The sequence below is a fragment of the Cottoperca gobio genome, chromosome 14 (genome assembly GCF_900634415.1).
Source record: "Cottoperca gobio chromosome 14, fCotGob3.1, whole genome shotgun sequence".
Lineage (NCBI taxonomy): Eukaryota > Metazoa > Chordata > Actinopteri > Perciformes > Bovichtidae > Cottoperca > Cottoperca gobio.
Genome location: NC_041368.1, coordinates 18,734,813 through 18,756,678, shown reverse-complemented (window position 1 = coordinate 18,756,678; position 21,866 = coordinate 18,734,813). Strand labels below are relative to the sequence as shown.

The following is a 21,866-nucleotide window of genomic DNA, read 5'->3' as shown; positions in this document are numbered from 1 at the left end:
TAGGGTGAGGTAGGAGCAGAATCACATATAGTAGTTCACAAATTTCATTAAGAAAAGAATGTATCCACTTTTTTATGCTCACAGAAATGGTATATTTCAAATTATACAAACACGTAATCAAAGGTTATTTTCAGTAAGAACATATGCATTCGTATGCTACTAGAAATACAACTGATTTGCATACATTTTGTCATGATCACGACTGGAGGATTTGATTGGCAAGACCTGCATGGAGTAGTCACTTTGGCATAACCAGACTCTCATAGTAAATATGGGATTTTAATCAGGCAGTAAACTGAACAGCTATAGTAAAGTGTGTGAGGACAGGAGAGGACACGGGAGCTGAAGAGGTGGTAGTGGAAAGGAGATATAAGCTGTGATAAAGCGTTAGTTATGTCAAGGCTAATGTGTATCCTGAGGACGAGCAGCTCATGGCCCTGCAACCGTCTGTTGAGGCTGAGCAGTCTGCTGCTGCGTCCGCTATCCAAGAACCACTCGTCTAAAGAGGTGAGTGCTGCAGTGACAGTCAGTCTTTTAGCATTATTAGCATCGTATCTACGTATTTCACACTCTGTACTTGAGTGTAATCTCACTGACGAGTAATAACTACACACGCGTAGGCTCTGAAGTAGCAAGTGGCGACAGCTCCATGCAAGACGGCGTTATGTATGCAAAATAAATTACGCCAAACTCTATTCGAAACGCTCTGAATTTAAGGTCTACATGCATACATGTAAAATGCCGAAAGTGTTAGGCAGCATTTGTGACATATTTGAATTGCTTCGGAGCTGTTCTTCAATTCGGCGTAGATAGTTTGATGGATATAACTCACCAGCCAATATTTACTTGAAATTCGTGCTCTTTCCTACCGAACGTTACTGTATATTTCGTCATTTTGGACTTCATTTTTGTGCGCATTTCAGATGACATAAAGTTGTAGATTTCGATATTAAATACTGGTATGTGGAATATAAAAGTGCCGAATTAAAGAGTGTGTTGTAACAAGTTAGATGAGGGTTATATTATATTACTTTCAGTGTGGGTTTGCAAATAAGCAAGCCAATATTAAACATATTCAGAATCAATAATGAAGTTTGGTGTGTTTAAAAAAAATCTATATATACAGATGGAGAATTCCTGCTGATATTTATGTGATATTAATTTAACTGTATAACTCTAACTTCTGTGTGATCATTGCTTGGTTAGTAGTACTCATTATTGATTATAGACTGCCACCTTGCGGACGCAGCACTAATATCACTCAGGTAGGTTCAACAGCGATAGTGAATGTGACATCTGAATATAATGAAGCACATCTCAACTGTAACTCCTGTAGTCCCACAGTGGCACTAAAGGCTAAATCAATACATGGAATACATTTATTTTGTATTAATTGTGTCAGTTAAAATATCAGTTTTAGAGATGTTGTTTAATAAGAATTACTTCCCTGTTTTACACATACATAAAATATGTAATGCAGCCTAATGAACACAACACAGCAGATTGATAAAATAAACACACAATAAGTGATTCTTCCAATGTAAAAACGATGACAAGAACAACACAATTAAGACATTGTTTGTTTTGTGTGTGTTTGTCTCCAGACGTCACAGCCCCACTGGCTCTCGCCTGCAGACCGGGATCAGCAGGTGATGGACCTCAGGTCTACAGGATGGGTGCAGGTGCAGGACCGCGATGCCATCTTCAAAGAGCTTCACTTTAAAACCTTTAATCAGGTATGTGTGTGTGTGTGTATTTATGTTGATGTACCTCTGACCTCTGTAGACTCAATGTTAGTTGACTTTGAGTTTAGAACATTTTTGAAAAGTAAGGTTATTTTGTCACTTCAATGGGTTTTGTTTAGGATTCAGACTTGGGTTTAAGGCTTATATTACATTTAGGCTGAAGAACATAGTGTGTAACAGCAGGTAGGCCATTATTTTAAATTGCACACACAGTAGAACTGACTTTATCTTCCATGTTGAATAATATTAGGACTTTTGCCACATTGACAGCAATAAAACATCTGAGTTTGTCATTAGTTGAGATTTGGATGTAAGTAGCTAAAAGTGTCAAGTGAAAAAAATGTGGGTAACATTTTCTATGATATTTCTATTTTCAATATTTCTGAATGCTTACAACTATAATTGTGCAGTGCTATAAGCAGGTTATAACGCATTCTAAGTATGTTTATAATGCATTATAGACATTATAAACATGAGTCATAACTAATCACTGGGATCACAATATTGGACCAAATCTGCAACACTGTGCAGCTGATCAGATTGTGTAGATAGACTTTTATTCAAGTTATAATGAAAGAAAACACACGTACACACATGCAGCTGACATCTGCTTCAGTGTTACAGTGTTTTATTCCAGACGGCCAGTAGATTTCTGCGATGAAACCTTTTGTAGTTTTTTTTGTAGAAATCTGCTGGCCTCTGCGTTCAGCTCTGCTGTGGTCTTCAGGGGGCTGTTGTAAGCTGACTGGAGGTTTGTTTGATGGGGATCAGGACGCAGACTGCCAGACGCACGACCATCTCGCTAACCATCGGAAACACACAAATTCATCTGTGTTTATATGCTGATTGGTTGCAGGTGTAGCGGGGGGCAGGTTCCTCTCTGCTTACATTGTTTTGTTTTAGTTCCAACCTGCAAAGAAAAGCATTGATGACTTCATCACTTCTTGAAAGTTTGTTTCAAGCATGGAGCTCTAATTAAGACGGGGCATGCAGGATGTAATGAAGCCGTGCTACTGCTTTTGAAGCTTTATGTTGCTATGACAAAAAATAGTCACGTTTATAAAAATAAATATATATATATATATATATATATTTTTTTTTTCTTCTTTATTTATATATATATATATTTTTTTTTTCTTCTTTATTTATATATATATATATATACATATATATTTTATTTATATATATATATTTATATATATATATATATATATATATATATATATATATATATATATATATATATATATATATTTATATCTTTTTTATATATATATATTTTTTTAAATATATCTTTTTATATATATTTTTATATACTACTGTAAGTTAGAGTGCACATATCAAGATGATACTTGAATATGAACATGTTTTTCTACAATCAATAAATGCTTTATTTTTGTGTCATACCATCAAAATAGCCCACCCCACATGACGTACAAAAATACCACAAATAAATAAAAATTCCTGAAGCTGCATACCACTCATATTGTGCATGTTCCTAAAACCAAACTCGAGAACAGATGTATTGTAAATGTAAAATGTAATTGACACACAAAGCAGAATGTTGACATACAATATGAAAAGTTGCCGATATAACACATTTAGTCTTTGTGTTCATGCATTGACCAAATAATCTGACAGTCTTGTCATTATTTCAACAATAAGTAATCCCAATCTTTTTGTTTTACATTCAACTAACCCTTTTTTCTCAGACTGTGATATTAAAATCATCCCTGTTTTCCATTTCACAAAAACATACCAAACGTCTCAGTGCATCAGGGTTTAACGTTGCTAAATTAAAATCACACATATTTATGATCTATATCAGGAAGTATTTGATCAAATAATTGCTAAACCAGACTATGAATGTAAACAAGCATTCAAATGTTGAGACTGGACTGGTTTTGGTACTTTGTTTCGTCAGTACTCCTCAAGCTGTGGGTTTGATCCCCGGCACTAATCGCATCAGGACAACAAAAGTGGAAAAAAAGAATAGAAGTGCAGAATGTAAAACATGCATGTGTTTTTAGTTGGTTTATATTTTATGTTGTTCTGATAAAACCGAAATCTGCTTGTAAAATGAAAACTATAAAACATTCAAAAATCAAGGTTCACTTACTGTCTTTTTCTGGAGATCTCGACTGCATCCCACAGCCTTCTTTACAAATGGAATTTGCTCAGATGTTATTGTGACCCTAGTACCGTTTGGTCACCCGGTAACAAGTGGTCTTATGAAGTCCTTGAACAGAAACAGGTGCTGCGACCTTCCTTTCATATATGGCCAATTTTTAAAGCCATGGGATATGATCGAAAGCTCCAGAAAATAAGCAAGTAAGTCCACCTTGAGATTAGTATATTTGACCAAACATGTCTTCCCACAGATATGTATTTATAGTATGTTTTTCGTTGTGAAGAGGGTTTTCCTGAGTACATTCTCCAGGATCTACCTCTTCTGTGTAATAGATCTGCCTCAAGTGTTTAATTTATCGTTCCTGTTGCACCAGACAGGTGCGGTTTATCACAGCACAGGAAACGTACCACAGAAATACATATATATATATATATATATATATACACACAGCTCTATTTTAACATGTATGAGCATGTTTATGTTTTCAGAATTTCAATATCAAATAGCCATCTGATTAAATCCTTTCCCTCCAAAGAGCCCCTTTGTTGCACTTCGGACCTTTTTCTTTTTTTATATATAATTGTTTTTTGGCACAGCATTGGTCGGCACTACTATTACTATTTCTCAGCCCTGTATTGCAACATCTCAAGGCCACTTAGCGGACTTCCTCTAATCCTGTCGTTAGTTGTTTTAGCCCCTAAAATAGTCTGTTTTTACACTTCCCCGTGTTTGAAGTCGGAGGGCGAGCGCTGACCTCCCCCATCTGCTCCTCCTGGCTCTAAATCCTCTCCTCTTACCCCGAAACTTCAGACTGCATTACTCCGAGACAAGCCAGGCGGCCAGTTGGCAGCAATTGGGGTTTCGATCAGAATGATTTCTTTCACAAACAATCAAATTGGTTAAAATGTTTCATCTGGTTCACAAACCACTAACAACCCCATCATTCCTTCTGGTAGATGTGCATTGCTTTCTGTTTTTGTTTTTTTTTGTCTTGCTCACTGCCACCCTCCTTTCCACATCTCCGTCTTTGTCTGTCTCTCATTCTCATTCTGTGCCCCATGTTATTGGGGAATGAGCTCATGTTGTTCCAATTTTACATGTTGGCAACTCTCTCCGTCTGTCTCTCTGTTCTTTTTTTATTCTCTCCATGCATTTTCACAAACTCTAGCTCATTTTTCATGGCTGTTCTTAAAGGGCTTTTACCAGAGGGGAATGGAGATGAGGAGCGACACGCTGGCTGATTTCCATTTGCCACTTATCTGCGAGTGATGGGCTAGAGGAAATCAGATCCCCGAGAGTTTATAATGAGAATAACAAATCCCCTCTGAAACGCTTCCTCTTGTGGCCTCTAGGGGGCGGTAGAGGCATGTCTATGACTGTGTAAATCCACAGTGGCAGTCTGTTGAAGTGGAGCTGAATGCATAAGTCACAGAGACACTCATAGCTGCAAATGGACTCAAAAAGAACATGACAGCTGGATTTGCTTCTTTTTTTTAAACTTTATTTTTCTTTGATTACAGCAAGTGGAAAGTGTTATGATGCAGTTGCAGCGCAGTAATTTATCTGCGGCATGTGGGTAAACTGCGTTGATTTGTAGGAGTCTGAAAAGTAACTGAGAGTTATTTTCCTCATCAAGTCCAGTGATGTTTAATCAGGTTTGAGAGGTGGAATCCTCTGTCTACAGTCACTTTGGTCAGTGAAAATCCCTGCAATCATATGTGGAAACATCTGTTTAATACTGTAAATTTAGCTTGGAATCGTGCTTGTTTTTAAGTTGCAGTCCCTGATATTGTTTACGTTTTAAGCTTTATGTTATGTATGTTTACAGATGACCATCTGCTTTACGTTTTGGTGGATGAAGTGGAAACATTTATGCGACACAAGTCAAATGAGTAGCCTTAAGATGCAGTTTGTGTAGGAGAGGTGAGCTGTGCATGCTCAACTGTTGTGTTGTGTTAGCCGAAGTTGACAACGATGGCATTCCATCTTTCCCCACAAATATTCAGTCATGCAATGATGGGCGGGGGGAGAAAAAAATCACTCAAAAGCTGCATTATGGATGGAAAAATGGCTGGTTATTATTTCGAGTCTCCTGCAAAGTAAACAAGCCCGTCCTTTTAACTAAGGGAGAGAAACTTTTAACAAGGTAAATGTCTGTGAGTGCACTAAACTGTTTTTATTTATTGGCTAACTAGGCAAATGAGGGTGTCCTCCAGGGAATGTCTAGTTTTCCAGACATTCATAGGTGGTTTTTAGGATAAGTGCTGACATTTTGTTAGTCTGTTCATCCAAAAATAAATAAACAACCTGCAATGTATTCAGCCAATCGCTAATGGTACGGCTACTACACAGCAGCTACCAAAGAGCTAGAACGACCAAAGATGAAAAGATATTAAATGTTGGCCTCGTGTACAAACCATCTCCAAAGTCAAATTAGCAATCATGCAAGGTATTCTGAGTGAAGGGGATGTAAGGATTCATGATGTTATTGTCTTTATAGGATGTGTTGCTGTATTAAGCATGCTGCATTATATTGTTACATTCTTAGTCTATATTTGCAGTGGCATGTTCTTTGTAGGGACTATATTGTTGCATTATGTTCTCTTAACCTTTCAGTGACTTCTGTTCTGTTCTGTTCTGTCCATGTGTAAGATGAAAGGACAGGGAGGTGTGTTCGTCGGCCACATTCAAAGTCATAATGAACACATAAATGTCAGAGACTTATGGCGTGATGCAGTAAATCGCCACGAAGCTGCTTTAGAAACAGTTTGAGGTCATATTGGTAAATGATTCCATGTCAAAAGGTTTGCTAGAATAAATAAATAAAGCAGAATTACATTTACAAATGTACACAACAGTTACAGTCATATTTGTGCAAAAATAATGCAACAAAAATGAATATGACAAACTTTGAGACAAATGACACGCCAAAGTTGTGGTTAACCACAGGCGATAACCACATTACAAACACGGGAAAAAGCTGCAGCGTCCACACGTCGTCTGGACTTTAGTTCCAATTTTGAGACAGGAGTATAGCGCCGCTGTTTTACGAAAGCTCCCTCTGCTCCCTCCACGCCACTCTCCGAGGCTGAGCCCCCTTTTTATATTCAGTCGGGGCTGCCTCGCCACCAAATCTCCTTCAAGCCTCTGCCTCTCGTTACGGGCCTTGCTCTGCTTGTGTTGAATAAGTTGTTCCTACAACTAAAACTAAGCCCCTGGGTAAACCAAACTCTCAGACCCATCCCCCTCCTACACACACACACACACACACACACACACACACACACACACACACACACACACACACACACACACACACACACACACACACACTCTCTCTCTGAGTGTTTTTGATTGACATGTACGTAGCATTATGGTGTACAGTTATTATTTTTGATTGTACTACATTAGCATGCTATTTATTGCATCATACACTTTTGAATACGGATGGAATTATTAATTGAAGAACTGATGGATGGATTTGTCAGTATTGGATTATCGGCGCTAACTCCATTACATTAATAACAGAGTTTCTTAACTATGCAGGGCACCCGACTATTTTACATTGTTTCCATCCGTGTGCCTAACATTGAGGGGCACCAGCACACAATTTAGGTGCCCCCAAAAATTTTCACTGCGCTTTTTGATGCTGCAATAATTCATTTTAAGCATGACTTTTTTTGTTGGTTCCCATACACATTGGTCATTTCTCATCACATTATGTAAATGATTGTAAACAGGAGTAGTAGTAGTATTAGTAGTAGTAGTGTTGTTAGTAGTAGTGGTGGTAGTAGTGGTGGTGGTGGCAGTAGTAGTAGTAGTGGTGGTGGTGGTGGTAGTAGTAGTGGTGGTAGTAGTAGTAGTGGTGGTAGTAGTAGTAGTAGTGGTGGTAGTAGTGTTAGTAGTAGTAGAAGTAGTGGTGGTGGTAGTGGTAGTAGTAGTAGTGTTGTTGTTAGTAGTGGTAGTAGTAGTGGTGGTGGTGGTAGTGGTTGTAGTAGTAGTAGTAGCAGTAGTAGTGGTAGTAATAGTGGTGGTGGTAGTGGTAGTAGTAGTGTTAGTAGCAGTGGTGGTAGCGGTAGTAGTAGTAGTGTTAGCAGTAGTAGCAGTAGCAGTGGTAGTAGTGGTGGTGGTAGTAGTAGTGTTAGTAGTGGTGGTGGTGGTGGTGGTGGCAGTAGTAGTAGTGGTGGTGGTGGTGGTGGTGGTAGTAGTAGTGGTGGTGGTGGTGGTAGTAGAAGTAGTGGTGGTGGTAGTAGTGGTAGTGTTAGTAGTAGTAGTAGTGTTGTTGTTAGTGGTAGTGGTGGTGGTGGTGGTGGTGGTGGTGGTGGTAGTAGTAGTAGTGTTAGTAGTAGTAGTGTTAGCAGTAGTAGCAGTGGTAGTAATAGTGGTGGTGGTGGTAGTGGTAGTAGTAGTGTTAGTAGCAGTGGTGGTGGTGGTAGCGGTAGTAGTAGTGGTAGTAGTAGTAGTGTTGTTAGTAGTGGTAGTAGTAGTGTTAGCAGTAGTAGCAGTAGCAGTGGTAGTAGTGGTGGTGGTGGTAGTAGCAGTGTTAGTAGTGGTGGTGGTAGTAGTAGTAGTAGTATTGGTGGTGGTGGTGGTGGTGGTGGTGGTAGTAGTGTTAGCAGTGTTAGTAGTGGTGGTGGTGGTAGTGGTAGTAGTAGTGGTGGTGGTAGTGGTAGTAGTAGTGTTAGTAGCAGTGTTAGTAGTGGTGGTGGTGGTAGTAGTAGTGTTAGTAGTAGTGTTAGTAGTAGTGGTGGTAGTAGTAGTAGTGGTAGTAGTAGTAGTAGTAGTAGTAGTAGTAGTAGTAGTAGTAGTAGTAGTAGTGGGAAAATGGCAAAGTAATCGGCCAAGTGTGTTTCCATATTACATTGGTATAAGAGAAGCGTAATGTCATTTGTGCCTAGCTAGTGTGTGGTTGAGCGACAGAGAGAGAGTGATGGCGCTCAGAGCATCCCCCCCCACACACACTTCTGAAATGAATCTGGCACCTCTGAATTGGATGAGGCGTTGTACTGGGGACAGGGTGAGAGTGATGTCGGGTCTGGGCTGGGCCTTTCAGTGCCGGGGACAGGTGTACCGGGCAACGAAAAAACAATCAATAGTTCTCTTCATTTTGAATTCCCTGGATGTTTTTTTAAGGTTGTGAAGTCGGAGGAGGAGGAGGAGGAGGAGGAGGAGGAGGAGGAGGAGGAGGAGGATACAGGGGGCGGTTTCACACATACACGCAGAGAGAGCAGACCTGCTAAATGTCAAGCGCATCAGTGCGACCAATGAAAAAAGTCACACTTGACAGAGTTTTGGTCGCTGGTCGCACTCTGGAGCCCTGGTGGTGAGTCCAATTGTTTTTAAAGAGCTGCTAACCCTCAAAGAATTTTGTCAGTGGACAGTTTTAGTGTCATAAATAAATTGTTTCAGCGGCTTTTCAACCCTGAGTAAAATCAAAATCTAGCATGAAAATGTTTCAAATGTTTAAAAGGCTTTAAATGATCAATCCATCAGCCTTTAAAACTCCATATCTAAACCCTAGTATATAAACACGCATGTATACATAATCACCCTACACAAGCGCTCACACCATATCCCTTACTCACAGCGAGAGGCCGGTTAATCGGCTCAGCGGTGTTCAGTTCCACCTCCGTCTCCAAAATGGACCTTTCCCTGGGAACTGGAGGCATCACGCATTCATCTCGTGAAAATGGCTGCAGGGAAGCAGCGAGGTGTGGCGCCCAGGAGGAGGTGGTTAGGTAATCTGGCTATCAGTCCTTGGGTAAGCTAAGATGGCCCTGACGTCTGCTGTCTTTTGACAAACCCAATGTCTTCTTAAGCCCTTGCTGGTAACCCTGCAGTTAATAAGGGGGTTTGCATAAGTTGGCCTTAACGCCATGCCTGAGCATTACATGACACTTGTTACATAAAAAGACGCTGACTTGGGTGGACATTTGTTACACAGGATATTAGTCACATAGTGAGTGTTCACAGCATGCATCATCTTTGTCAGGGTATCAAATCAAAGGCTCTTCTCTGTGTTTCGCAACTTTTAAGAACTAGAATTTGAGAAGATTATGATTTTACACATGCCCAGCAGAGCTCCGTCTACTGCATGAAAGGACTCGAGCGCTTGGCAGCTTTGCTTCCTATTTATTCATTTTGCTTTAAGTTACATGTCAACTTAGCGGGCAGCCTTGTAACGGCCAGCTGGAAGCTTGTGAAGAGCTGTTTGGGAAAGGAGAGAAATGAGACATAAGAGGTGTGGTCGTCATCATTATCATCATCACCACCACCACCACCAGCGTGCAATTCACAGCGTTCTTGCCTTTCACTGCGGAGGAGCGAAGGTTTTCCAGGGGGCTGACGCTGACGCGGGTGATGATGATGGGGCTCGCAGGGTAATCATCGGGTATTCATGGTGGTGTGTAATGGTGGAGAGCGGCTTGTCTTCATGTGTGTGTCGACACATACTTGCGTGTATGCTGAGGAGGTCTACATATGTGCATTCGTACATGCATCAGTGTGCATGTGTGTGTCTGTCAGAGGCAAGCAAGGGTAGGCACAATCTGCATGCACTTAGTCCTGGCAAGACAGAGCAGGCGTTTCTAAGCCCCTGGACAGCGCAGCGGTGGAAAACTGATCTGTAAATAACAGACACATGTGTTTGAAACTGAGTCCTGTATTCCAGCCCACGGCCGCAATGAGAGAGAGAACACCACTCTGCTCCGACGTCAAATTGTCTCATCCAGTGTTGTATGACAATCACGCCGTAATAGCACCAAATCGGCTCCTCAAAAGCGGGTGCATTGGAGAGAGGGGCATAGCGGGGGTCTGCCGTCGGGTGTTTCTGATTATTTGAGATGGGGGGCCTGCACAATGTCATGTCAAATTATCTAACTCTGACAGCTACAGCTTGTTGGGCCGGTTTGGAGTGAATGGCTGTCTGGCTGGCTGAATGGATGGATAGCCGACAGGCTGGCTGACCTGTTGGCTCGAGAAGTGTGGCCCGGACAATACAAATGTGGTAAACAAAGCACTTTAAGAGGGAGAGTCCTTGACCTCTGTTGACATAAGACCCCAGCTGGGAGTTGAGGGTTGGTTTTATTTCCTTGTTTAGCCCAAGTGGAGGGCGTCGAGATGACCTACAGGTGACAGACGTAGCACCTCCACTTCGCCAGTATTGTGTCCTGCTGCTACTCTCCTTACTGCCCCCGAGGGACCAGGGTGATTTTTCACGCCTTTTCAGGTTATTTGGACATTTAACTCCAATTAATTTGTAGTGGGAGATTACTGCTTTCCTTGCTTTTGTTTCTTTCCTCGTTTTTGTCTTCCTGGGACATAAGAGTTCATGTTGCACACATGCTGAACTTGTCATCTTCTGTTTCACATTCCGCTTTCCATTAAATTACATTTTGCTCTCTGGTTCTTTTGTCTAAACGTGGACATGTAACCTTTCGGGATTGTGCAGCACTTTGAAGTTTGGATAATGAGTGTGTGGTTCACTGTCAATTCAATACATTCAAACGTCTTGAATTAAAACTGAATTGAGGTGTCCAATTATTTGTCCAGACTACAAGTTCTTTCTTCTGCCAAGATTGGAAGTCTATGGAAAGGTATCATACAGATGTGACTGCAGATGTTTGGAGTTGCAGGCCTGTTGTAATGTCAGTGAATCTACAACTGTGTTATTGTTATAATGTTGCTTTTAAAGTGCTGTGACCCAGTTGGCAGACATGTAGTGTTAAAAGGGATCCTCCCTGTATTAAACTGGGAAGTACACTCATTATTCACACATGCTGATCAAGGCCAGGAGCCTGAAATCAGTTCATCTCCAGCGGGAATAAATATGAAACTACTCCAGTGAAATGCAACCTATTTTCTTACAGTCCTGTCGACTGCCATAATCAGCATACAGCATTTTGGACTGCTGGCATTAAGTAGAGCCCGACTGGATTTTCTTTTAGGCTGATACTGAAATGTATATTTTTCCTATAACAATAACTCTTATCACGTTGTATCAGCTAATAATCATTCAACAGTTCAAATATGGGTATTAAATTAAACTGGGACGTTTCTAAACTACCTAAAATATGTCCTTGGCATTTCTGTACGGCAATTTACACTTGTTACTTATCCGCTAACGCCTACACCAGTACAAATATATGTAATAAGTCAAAATTGGTAATTAAGTATTAAGTAATCTGTGACGCAGGACTGCCTCTGCACACGACAGTGGAAATGACAACAGTGATATCATTTATTTCCATCATTCCAATATGTCTGCTTGTTATTGACACAAACACAGATAAGCTAGCTATTTGCATCAGAGATACAGCAGTGATAGTTTGAGAGGAGGCTAATGTAGTTGTACTTTGTTGATGTGAACAAGCATCATTTGCATCTGCAGCTGAAAGGTCCAGAGAGTGCAGATCATAAAACGTAACTTTAAAAAAAGAATGAAAATGATGGATTCAAATGTTATTGTGAAGAACTGTGTTCGAGCATATTCTTATCCCAAGTTTGGCCTGTCGGGAGTGTGTTGAAATGCCAAGCGGATGAGTTTTTGTTCCATAACAGAGTCCAGGCTAGAAAGTGAGTTTTTGAAAGAACATGGTGTATTGAAATGGGACAATGTGCAGGAACCTTTTTTAAGTGTTCACACAGAATCCTTTTACCTGTCACTCAATGTTCCTCAGCAGCAGATTAGCCGAAGCTTGGCCCTGAGAGAGAGACGACATGTTTGGACAACACCTGACATGACAGGCTGCTTAGCCATCTCCATTAGAGCCAATGAGAACTGAGAAAAAGCAGACCGCCTCGGTCTCCAAATTGGTGCCAGTGGGGTCAAGTTGCAGGAATATGCCAATTACTTAAATTGATCAGCAGGTTTCCTTGATAACCAATTTGATCAAGCTGCCGATCGTGTTACACGCGTCGCGCTGCACGGGCACCGAACAGGACGTCTCAGAAATTGGTTACAACGCACTAAAAAGGCTAAACGCAATTTCTTCTGCGAGAGTAATTCTGTTTCGTCATGTCAGGTGGTGGACGGGGCCGCAGCCATGGCCTGTAAACAATGGCTTTTCAGTTGATTTAATTAGGCAGGGAGGAAGTATTTAGGGGCTTAATTGAGATTGCAGTGGGAAATTGCTCTGAAATAGGTCTACCTGATTTTTTTTCTTTCTCCTCTCTTCACAGTGGGCATGACGAGGGATTTCACTCTCCTCTTTGTAGATAATTAGAATAACTATAATCACTCCCTGGATGGCCTGTGATTGGAGAGAGCCACATGCCAAACTTGAAATATGAAGAGTGTGTATGTTTCTGAGTGTGTGTGCCTGCATGCTGGAGTCTGCTCCTTTTTTATGTGGCTGTGGAAGTATGCACATACATGCCTTCATGAGTATTTTCTACAGGCACAGAGACGCCGCTTTTTGTGCTTCTCTGCGCCTCAGATGGCAGCATTGCTCCTCGCGGCTGCCGCTACATGTTTGACTGAATTATTTTACAGCTGTAGCTATTAGTTGATATATCAATTAGTTATTCAGCATAAAATTAATCGGCTATTTGAACTATTTGATGATCAATTGGGTCATTTAAAAAAAAGAAAAAAGGCTAAATTCTTGGTTTCCAGCTTTTTAAATATTATTATTATTGTTATTATTATTTAGTCTATGATTGCAAACTGAATTTATTCTGGTTTTGGAATGACTGAATGAAAACAAGACATTTGCAGGTGCCACTTTAGGCCTTGGGAAATGTTAAGGGCCATTCACTACTTTAGTAAACCAAATTGATTAATCGAGGAATTATATTATATTATTTTATTATATCTATAATGAAAATAATCGTAATTTGCAGCCCCACTTCTTTGAATCAATGCTGCAACACATTTCCAGGTACAGGGACGTTTGTTGTGGAGCATTATCATTTCTTACAGGAGGATTTCGTGTGTGTAATAGTTTCACTAAATGATTACGTGTATATTTTTGGACAATTGTATCTTTACGATCAATCGACTCGCAGCCGCCGGCCAGGATGTTCTCCTGTATTTAGTTTTTTGTAATTATACTAAAAATGTGTTTCTAATATTATATAAATAAGGGGAAATGAGACTTAAAAAGTCACAGAAAGCTTTTTTACAGTAACAGCTTTGCAGCGTTTTAGAGGAGAAAGCCCTGAATAGTTTTTGATTGATGACAGTTGATTGTTTTGTTTTCTTCCGAACAGGCATTTGGCTTCATGTCACGAGTGGCTCTGCAGGCAGAGAAGATGAACCATCACCCAGAATGGTTCAATGTTTACAATAAGGTAATAACTTTCTCCACGTTGTGGCCCAAATCACAATCTGTAATAGTGATTGAGGAGTAACTTGCAGCGCTGCATTTGTTGAGTATCCATTACAGAAATCACGGCTTGTAAAATCAAACGGCGTTATCACGGCTGCGTGTTTTGAGTTACTGCCACATTTGCCGTGAAACAGTTGGTTTCATGACAAATTACGGACACACTGAGATCAATCAACCATGGATAAAGTCAGATTTTTTTCATGTCAAACAATCCTTACTGGTTCTGGAGAGCTCTCCACTCAAAGCCTGAAACACACTCCGTTAGTCAGAACGTCGAAAACGCGCAGTAGCTTCACACTCTAATCCCATCGTTTTTCTTGTGAAAAGCTCTGCAAATATCTCTACCTCCCCTCCACAACCCAACACCCACACACACTCTCACTCTCTCTGCCTCAGAAATAAAGTAGTGGTTGATATGACAAACCCAGTCCCTGAAAATCTCTCAGCATTAGTCTGTAGCCACTGAGTTACCGTGTGGTGGACTGGGCCGCTCTGACAGGAATGCTGCTCCTAATCCACTCTTTATTAAAGTGGCTGTAGAATGGTGCTACAGGTCTCTGGGCCCCCACAGCACTTTCCACCAGACACTCGCACATAAATCCCACTCTGACTGAGCGTCACCCTTGACAAATAGATGCTGCATACAGAGCTACTGCTAATATTCTTTTAATATTCATTCATGCTCTGTTCTGTTTTATTGCCTCTTAATATTAAGATGTGAGTTTACAAACATTTCCCTTTTGGGCCGAGCTGCTCTAACAACCTCATTGGTTGAGTCGAACCTCAACGGGTGGAGCCAGATGCAGCCGGCTGGGTGTGGAATTGGAAGTCCAGTGAATTTATCGCATTTCCCGCCAAATAAGAATAGACGATCAAGGTTTGAAGTAATAGTTTTTTTGGAAACAAACAAAAGAAGAAGTACAGAGCTGGACTCAGGATGTGGCTAACCTAGCTTAGCATGAAGACTGGAAACAACTTCCTGAAGTCTTGTTATCACAGTAATGTCACACAGAGACCAAACCAAAAACACCTTCAACATAATCCTAGGGAGATGATGGCCTAGTGGTCTAGTGGTACGTCTTCCATATACAACACCAGATGGTTGTGAGTTCAATACCAGGTGCTACCATTGTGCTGAGTTGCTCCAGGGAGACTGTCCCTGTAGTTAGTTCAATGTAAATCGCTCTGGATGAGAGCGTCTGCTTAATGACCTGTAATGTAATAATCCACTTCTCTTATATTCCCATGTTCGCCTTCTAAAACCAAATCATGAGTCGAGATCATTGACATTTATAAATCTTTCTTTGCCATATAAATTTGACAATTAGATAACATGCAATCTGAACATGCTGGGATTTTACCAACAATGTTTAATTCTAAGATTATTTTTGAAGTAAATTGTTTTTTTATTACAGCATTTATCCTTTTTTTGGCTAACCTTTTATTTCTTTGTGATTGCCACTAATGTGTATGTGTCCTACAGGTCCAAATCACGCTGACTACACACGACTGTGGAGGACTGTCAAAACGGGACTTCAAAATGGCCAAGTTTATTGACAAAATTGCAGTTTCAATGTAATGTTTTTGTCTTAAATCAGATAGTTTCCCTTGTTTCTCTGCCATTAGTCACAACTCTGCTCCGTCAAAGATGTATTCCTAATAACAGTTATGAAATACCGTCTCCTATGGATCAATAGACCTCTGGGTTGGGCTTGCATAAAATCTGTGAAAGATATTCTATTTAGAGTTTTGCATTTTGTTTGCAGCCTATTTTGTTACAAGCTTTCTGTAAGAATACAACTTGGATTTTGTGAAACAGTGTTGTCTGTTATTCGACTCTTGAATAAGATGATATTTTAAAGGCTTTGGAGAAAAGTCCCAAACGGATTCTGGCAGATTAAATTTCGTTGTGTGTGTGTCACTGCATGGTTTTCCTGTTTTCAGCAGTGTTTATTTTCACACATGGAATTAAAATGGGGGGTAATTGCTCGGCAATACTCTGTCCGGTACTTGCCAACCGTCCAGAGGAACCTTTCCTCCTCAGTCCTCCACCGACAACACATGTTCTCCTTTTGGCCATGGAGAGTGGAGCAAAATGAGGCAGGGGTCAAAGTCAGTAGGAAGGGGATTTATGTGATTTACAGTTTGGTAAGGGATGAGTCAGAAAGGGCTGCTGTGTTTCCCTGATTGGATCGCCATCAGGAGAAGATCAGAAAAGTGAAAAGATAGGAATAAAAGCCAAATCAGTAGACCTATTTTCAAGCCTCTTTGTCCTTTCTTGTGCTCTGTACCGTCAGCCTGGAGAAGGTAAGTTAACGTATCATTTATGTTGGTACACTAGTGCATCCTCTGTAACCTGAGGCAAGGTGCTGAACACCTTACGTGCTCTGTTGGATGGTTAGTTCCCAAATTCACATTCTATCATTAAACTTAGTCTATAAATGTCTGTGTGTGTGTATATATGTATATACGTATATACATATATATATATATATATATATATGTATATACGTATATACATATATATATATATATATATATATGTATATACGTATATACATATATATATATATATATATATATATATATATATATATATATATATATATATATATATACGTATATACTTATATATATATACATATATGTATATACGTATATACATATATATATATATACATATGTATATACGTATGTATATATATATATATGCATATATATACGTATGTATATATATATATGCATATATATATATATATACATATGTATATATATATATGTATATACGTATATACATATATGTATATATATATAAAAGTATATATGTATATATGCATATATATATATATACATATGTATATACGTATATACATATATATATATATATACATATATGCATATATATATATACATACATATGTATATACATATATATATATATATATATATATATATATATATATATATACATATATACATATATGCATATATATATAAATATATATATATATATATATATATATATATACATATACATATGTATATATATGTATATACATATATGTGTATATGTATATACATATGTATATATATGTATATACATATATGTGTATATATATATATATATAATATTCCGTTTGTAATGTTTGGTGTGTAGTTTGTGTCACTTCTATATGTTTTTGTGTGTTTTATTTGTGTTTGTTTTATTTGTCTCATACAGTGTAGTCCAAGAACTACGTAACAGACCTTTGGCATCCATTGGATCAAAGCATCACAGATCGACACAGATGAGTTTGTTCTGTGTCGTTCAATCTCAAAGTTTCACATGATCTCTATAGATGCTTTTCAAATGACCTATTCTTTAGGTCATGTTCAAAAGCTGGTGTGTAATATGTTTTAGATGACAGTTCTCAAAACCATAAAAGTCGTACGTAACCTTCACTTGACTGTTGCTGCTAAATCTCAATTGTCCTGTTTCTTTCAGGCTTCGACTAACAAGGTAACTTGAACCTTATGGGCTATAGACTGACTGCATTTACATTAGATTAAATAATTTGTGAAGATCTTCACAGTTTCACCTTTTTACAGTGAAGGCCATCCTGGCCCACACACACATGTTGGTGAGGTTAAAGCACACGCTCAAAGTTAAATACATCTATATCACATTGCAAAGATGATTTGTGAGCACTTAACCCCCTGTTCGTTCATCTGTATAGTGTATTCTGACCAAAATTAGAGAACCGTTGCATCTGTTGTGTGTTAAATCGCACAACATCGACCCACACAGCCACAGACTGCTTTGTGTGCTGCAAGACAACTGCAAGGCTGGAAACAATGTGAGACACAACGCACCATGCCTCTGTGCTGTACTGTGAATCTATTGTCTCAGGTGGACACAGCAGCATGACAACACCTTCATCTGCGGGGCGTGTGTATGAACTGTGTGTCAGCAGTGGTGGAAGAAAAATACTCCATTACAAGTCAAAGTCCTGCATTTAAAATCGGTAAAATTAAATAAATATGTTTAAGTATCTTGTAGTTAAAGTATCAAAAGTACCCTAGTTATATATCACACTTTTGATACTTATTGATGCATGAATGTTGTAGCTGGTCAAAGTGGAGCTAGTTTTGACAGCTGTGTCTATATATATATATATATATATATATATAGTTAGTTTACTGGTCCATTGGTTCCCCATCTGATGGTCACAACATACATCTGAGGGGTTGTAAGATGACTAATGGGACAGGATAGGGGAGAAATCAGAGAAAAACAATTATCAAAACATATTCCTGTAATCAAAATAAACAGAATAAGAAAAAAACCTGATTATGCTCTGTGATGTCTGTCCTTGAGGCAAAACAAGAGAGGGTGACACATTATTCTCTCTATATACAGTAAACACTTTGGCGTATTTATAAAGATCTTATCAAATGTAGCTTTAACAAGTGATATAGTATAATGCTTAGGACTCAGTCGATTTGAACTTGACTTCTGGGGCTGCAAGGAACAATTATTCTTATTATCAATTAAATGCCCATCACACAATCCTCACATGTGAGAAGCTGGAACAGGTGAATGTTTGGAAATGTTCCTTGATACATGAGTTAAAAGATTATCAAAATTATCATTTGATTAATTCTTTTCTGCCAATCAACTAGTGGATTACATGACGGATAATGTCAGCCCCTACCAGCCTCTCTAACTGCGAGGCCACCATCATCTGTCCTGAGGAGGGGGGAGACTTTTAAGTGACCAGACAGCAGTTCCTGCAAGGCCAAGCCGGGCCAGACCAGGCCAGATGTGGCCCCTTCAGATAATTGGCCTCAGCTGATGGCCAGAAGCAGCAGGCAGCCAAGCCAGCCCTCCCATTAGTGAACTCCCTGGATTCTGGCTCCTTAATCCGTTTTCAGCTTCACCTACTAATTCTGCACGGCCAGCAGTCCAACCTTCACACACACACGCACACACACACCCATGAGAACCAGAGGGAGACAGACAGACAGGGGAAGGAATGAGGAAAAAAAGAAGAAGCAGAGAAAGTGGGGAGGACAGCTGGGGGGGGGGGGGGGCCAGAGATTGCAGAGGTGGAGGGGAGTAAAGGACAAACTGAGAGAGAAGAGTGGAAAGGAATAGAGTCGAGAATGGATGAGTGGTACGGGCAAGGTGGGGGATGACTTTTTCCCTTTCTTTGTGGAGACCTTGAGATGGAAAAATAATCATTCTCCCTAGCATAAAGCGACAGAAGAGTAAAGAGAGAGAGATGGAGTGGGGGTTTCGTCAGTGTGTGAAGGAAGAAACCGCGAGCAGGAGAGAGGCTTTCTGGGCTTCTTCCAAGTAGCTGCTGTGCGTGATGGTGGCCTATATTTCTCCTCAAGTGTGTGAATCGCAGTTTCACTCCCTGGCCATGTGGAGAAGGGTTGGGGGTCCCAGTAGTTGCAATCTGATACTGCCAAATAAAGATAACAAGGTCATAGAAAGTCAATCTTGACTTAAGTCTGCTTTTGGAGTCTCCAGGGGGAGTACACAGGCCAGCGTTTAGCATATGTGCTCGTGTGTTGTGGGATTTGCAGCAGACACACCGCTGATACTAATCACAGTGTGCGGTTGATGCCAAAAAGCAACCAAGAGCTTAACATTTGCAGAGACATTTGTAAAGCATTTGGTATTTGATGCAACCCCTTTGTACATTTTCCATGTGGTGCAGCAGTAACTGCTGGACGGTCACTGACTGTTTTCATCTATGTGAACAGAAACATATTGTTGCCTGTTTTGCTGATAAATGGCAGTTTCACGCTGTCTTCTCTTCTTCAGTAGATTTTTTTTCTGGGATATGAGGGATCACGGTAATGAATGTCATGCTGCTTCCAGAGTTAAGTAAAGGATCAGCAACAAAGAAGCTCCATAATACAGACATGTATTTCAATCGTCGACCTTTCATGAGCTATAAGAAAAACACTGTTTTTAGCTTTGTGACAATGTATTTTTAAGATAGTCCAATGGGATTGTATATACTTTATCTAACATAAGAAGTATGATCATTTCCTCAGCCCATAAAGGGATGTTGAATTCTTCAGCTTATCTAAAAAATGTAAAGAATTTTCTTGATATATGGCTTTTACTGGAAAGCAACAATGTGTAATGTGACGGTCTAGTAGGGTCAAATTTAGTCCAGTTCTTTTCTAAATATGAAAGTGCACAATGTTAACAGACTAAGAGTCTGTGAGGCCTAAGGCACAGCAGTACTTTGAGGTAAATGCTAACATCCGAATGCTAACATCCTCCCAATGACAATGCTAACATGCTGATGTTCACCGTGTTCGTGTACAGCTGAGTCTGATGGGAATGTCATTTTGCAGGTTTTTAGTCATCAACCAATTAAAGTTTTACCTAATGATTGCGCTACATGAAATCAACAAAGCTCGAGTGGGATTATCTGAACCTAGATTTCTATACAATTGGACTTGTTTTTGCAACCAGTGGAGTTGCCTCTTGCTGGTTACTAGAAAGAACGCAGGTCTAAGACACTTCTGCAATGGAATTCACTCTTCAGACCTGGAGGTTGTCGTTTGGGAAGAACGTGACTGGCTTGCACAGAGCCATGACCTCAATCAAACCCAACACCCAGTGTGCCGCTAGGCGTGGGTTGTTGACTCAGCTCTATAACATGTATAAACACTGTCTATGTTTTTGAAATCTCACTATGAAATAGCCGTTTGAATAAAGTTTTTTTTACTATTTGCCAGAAGACTGCCTTGGACCTTTTTTCTTTTTTAACCTATGGGAAGTACTGTAATGAGTTGCACAACATCAGTGGCCAAATACTGAAATCCATGCAGCCATGTTCCAGTTGAGTGGAGGATATTAATGCCATGCCAATGGTTTTCAATGACATTTTCAACAACTACCTATGGATGCAATGTTCTCATGTCAACATACTTTTGACCATATGCACTGTACATCAGTATTTGCTCTATAGTGCATTACATAAAGTTAACTTCTTTTACTATTTAGTAGTCATGCCCAGTTTCCAGTATTGATTTCCTACATCTCCCAGAATTCCCTATGTCAAGTGGATATTTCAAAGAGATGAACAGTTCAACTCAGGATTTTCATTTTGTATCTCTGCCCATGAAGGTACAGTGACTGTGCAAACTGTGCACACGACATCTATTGCACGTCTGTCCGTCCTGGGAGAGGGATCCCTCCTCAGTTGCTCTCCCTGAGGTGTCTTCCATGTGTTCCCCCTTTAATTGTGCGGTTTCTTTTAGGAAGTTTTCCCTTGTGCGATGGGGTCTGAAGACAGAGGGTGTCGTATGCTGTACAGTCTGTACGGACAAATGTGTAATTTGTGATATTGGGCTATATAAATAAATTTGATTTGAATTTGATTTGAACTGTTGAGGAGTTTTTGTGAAACTCAGAGAAGTCAGATAATTGGCTTCCTTTAAAATAAACAAAGGATGTTGAACCAGGTACTTCATACAGTAGGCTTCATTCTTCACTCAGCCACCCACAGCTCTCTTTAGTGTGTTTTAAGCACAGACACACACATAAACACTTGGCCGTGAAGTCACTGCAGTTCGACTCACTAATCCCAAAATGACTGTCATGTGTCAGCTTTGTCAGAATGACTGCGGTACTGAGACAGAGTCTTG

The 21,866-nt window shown here is 39.8% G+C and overlaps 1 protein-coding gene across 1 annotated transcript; it reads left to right on the top strand.

The window, feature by feature from the left end:
• Positions 1–206: 206 nt before the first annotated feature.
• LOC115018974 (pterin-4-alpha-carbinolamine dehydratase 2) lies at positions 207–16,138 on the top strand. Its single transcript, XM_029448261.1, has 4 exons — positions 207–507; positions 1,605–1,736; positions 14,089–14,169; positions 15,691–16,138. The coding sequence occupies exons 1-4, from the start codon at positions 394–396 to the stop codon at positions 15,784–15,786; spliced, it is 423 nt and encodes a 140-aa protein (XP_029304121.1). The 5' UTR covers positions 207–393; the 3' UTR covers positions 15,787–16,138.
• Positions 16,139–21,866: the final 5,728 nt, after the last annotated feature.

Coding starts and splice junctions, on each gene's coding strand:
- LOC115018974 (XM_029448261.1), top strand. CDS start 394: ATGTCAAGGCTAATGTGTATCCTGAGGACGAGCAGCTCATGGCCCTGC. Junction 1,737..14,088: donor ACTTTAAAACCTTTAATCAG/GTATGTGTGTGT, acceptor TCTTCCGAACAG/GCATTTGGCTTCATGTCACG. Junction 14,170..15,690: donor GGTTCAATGTTTACAATAAG/GTAATAACTTTC, acceptor TGTGTCCTACAG/GTCCAAATCACGCTGACTAC.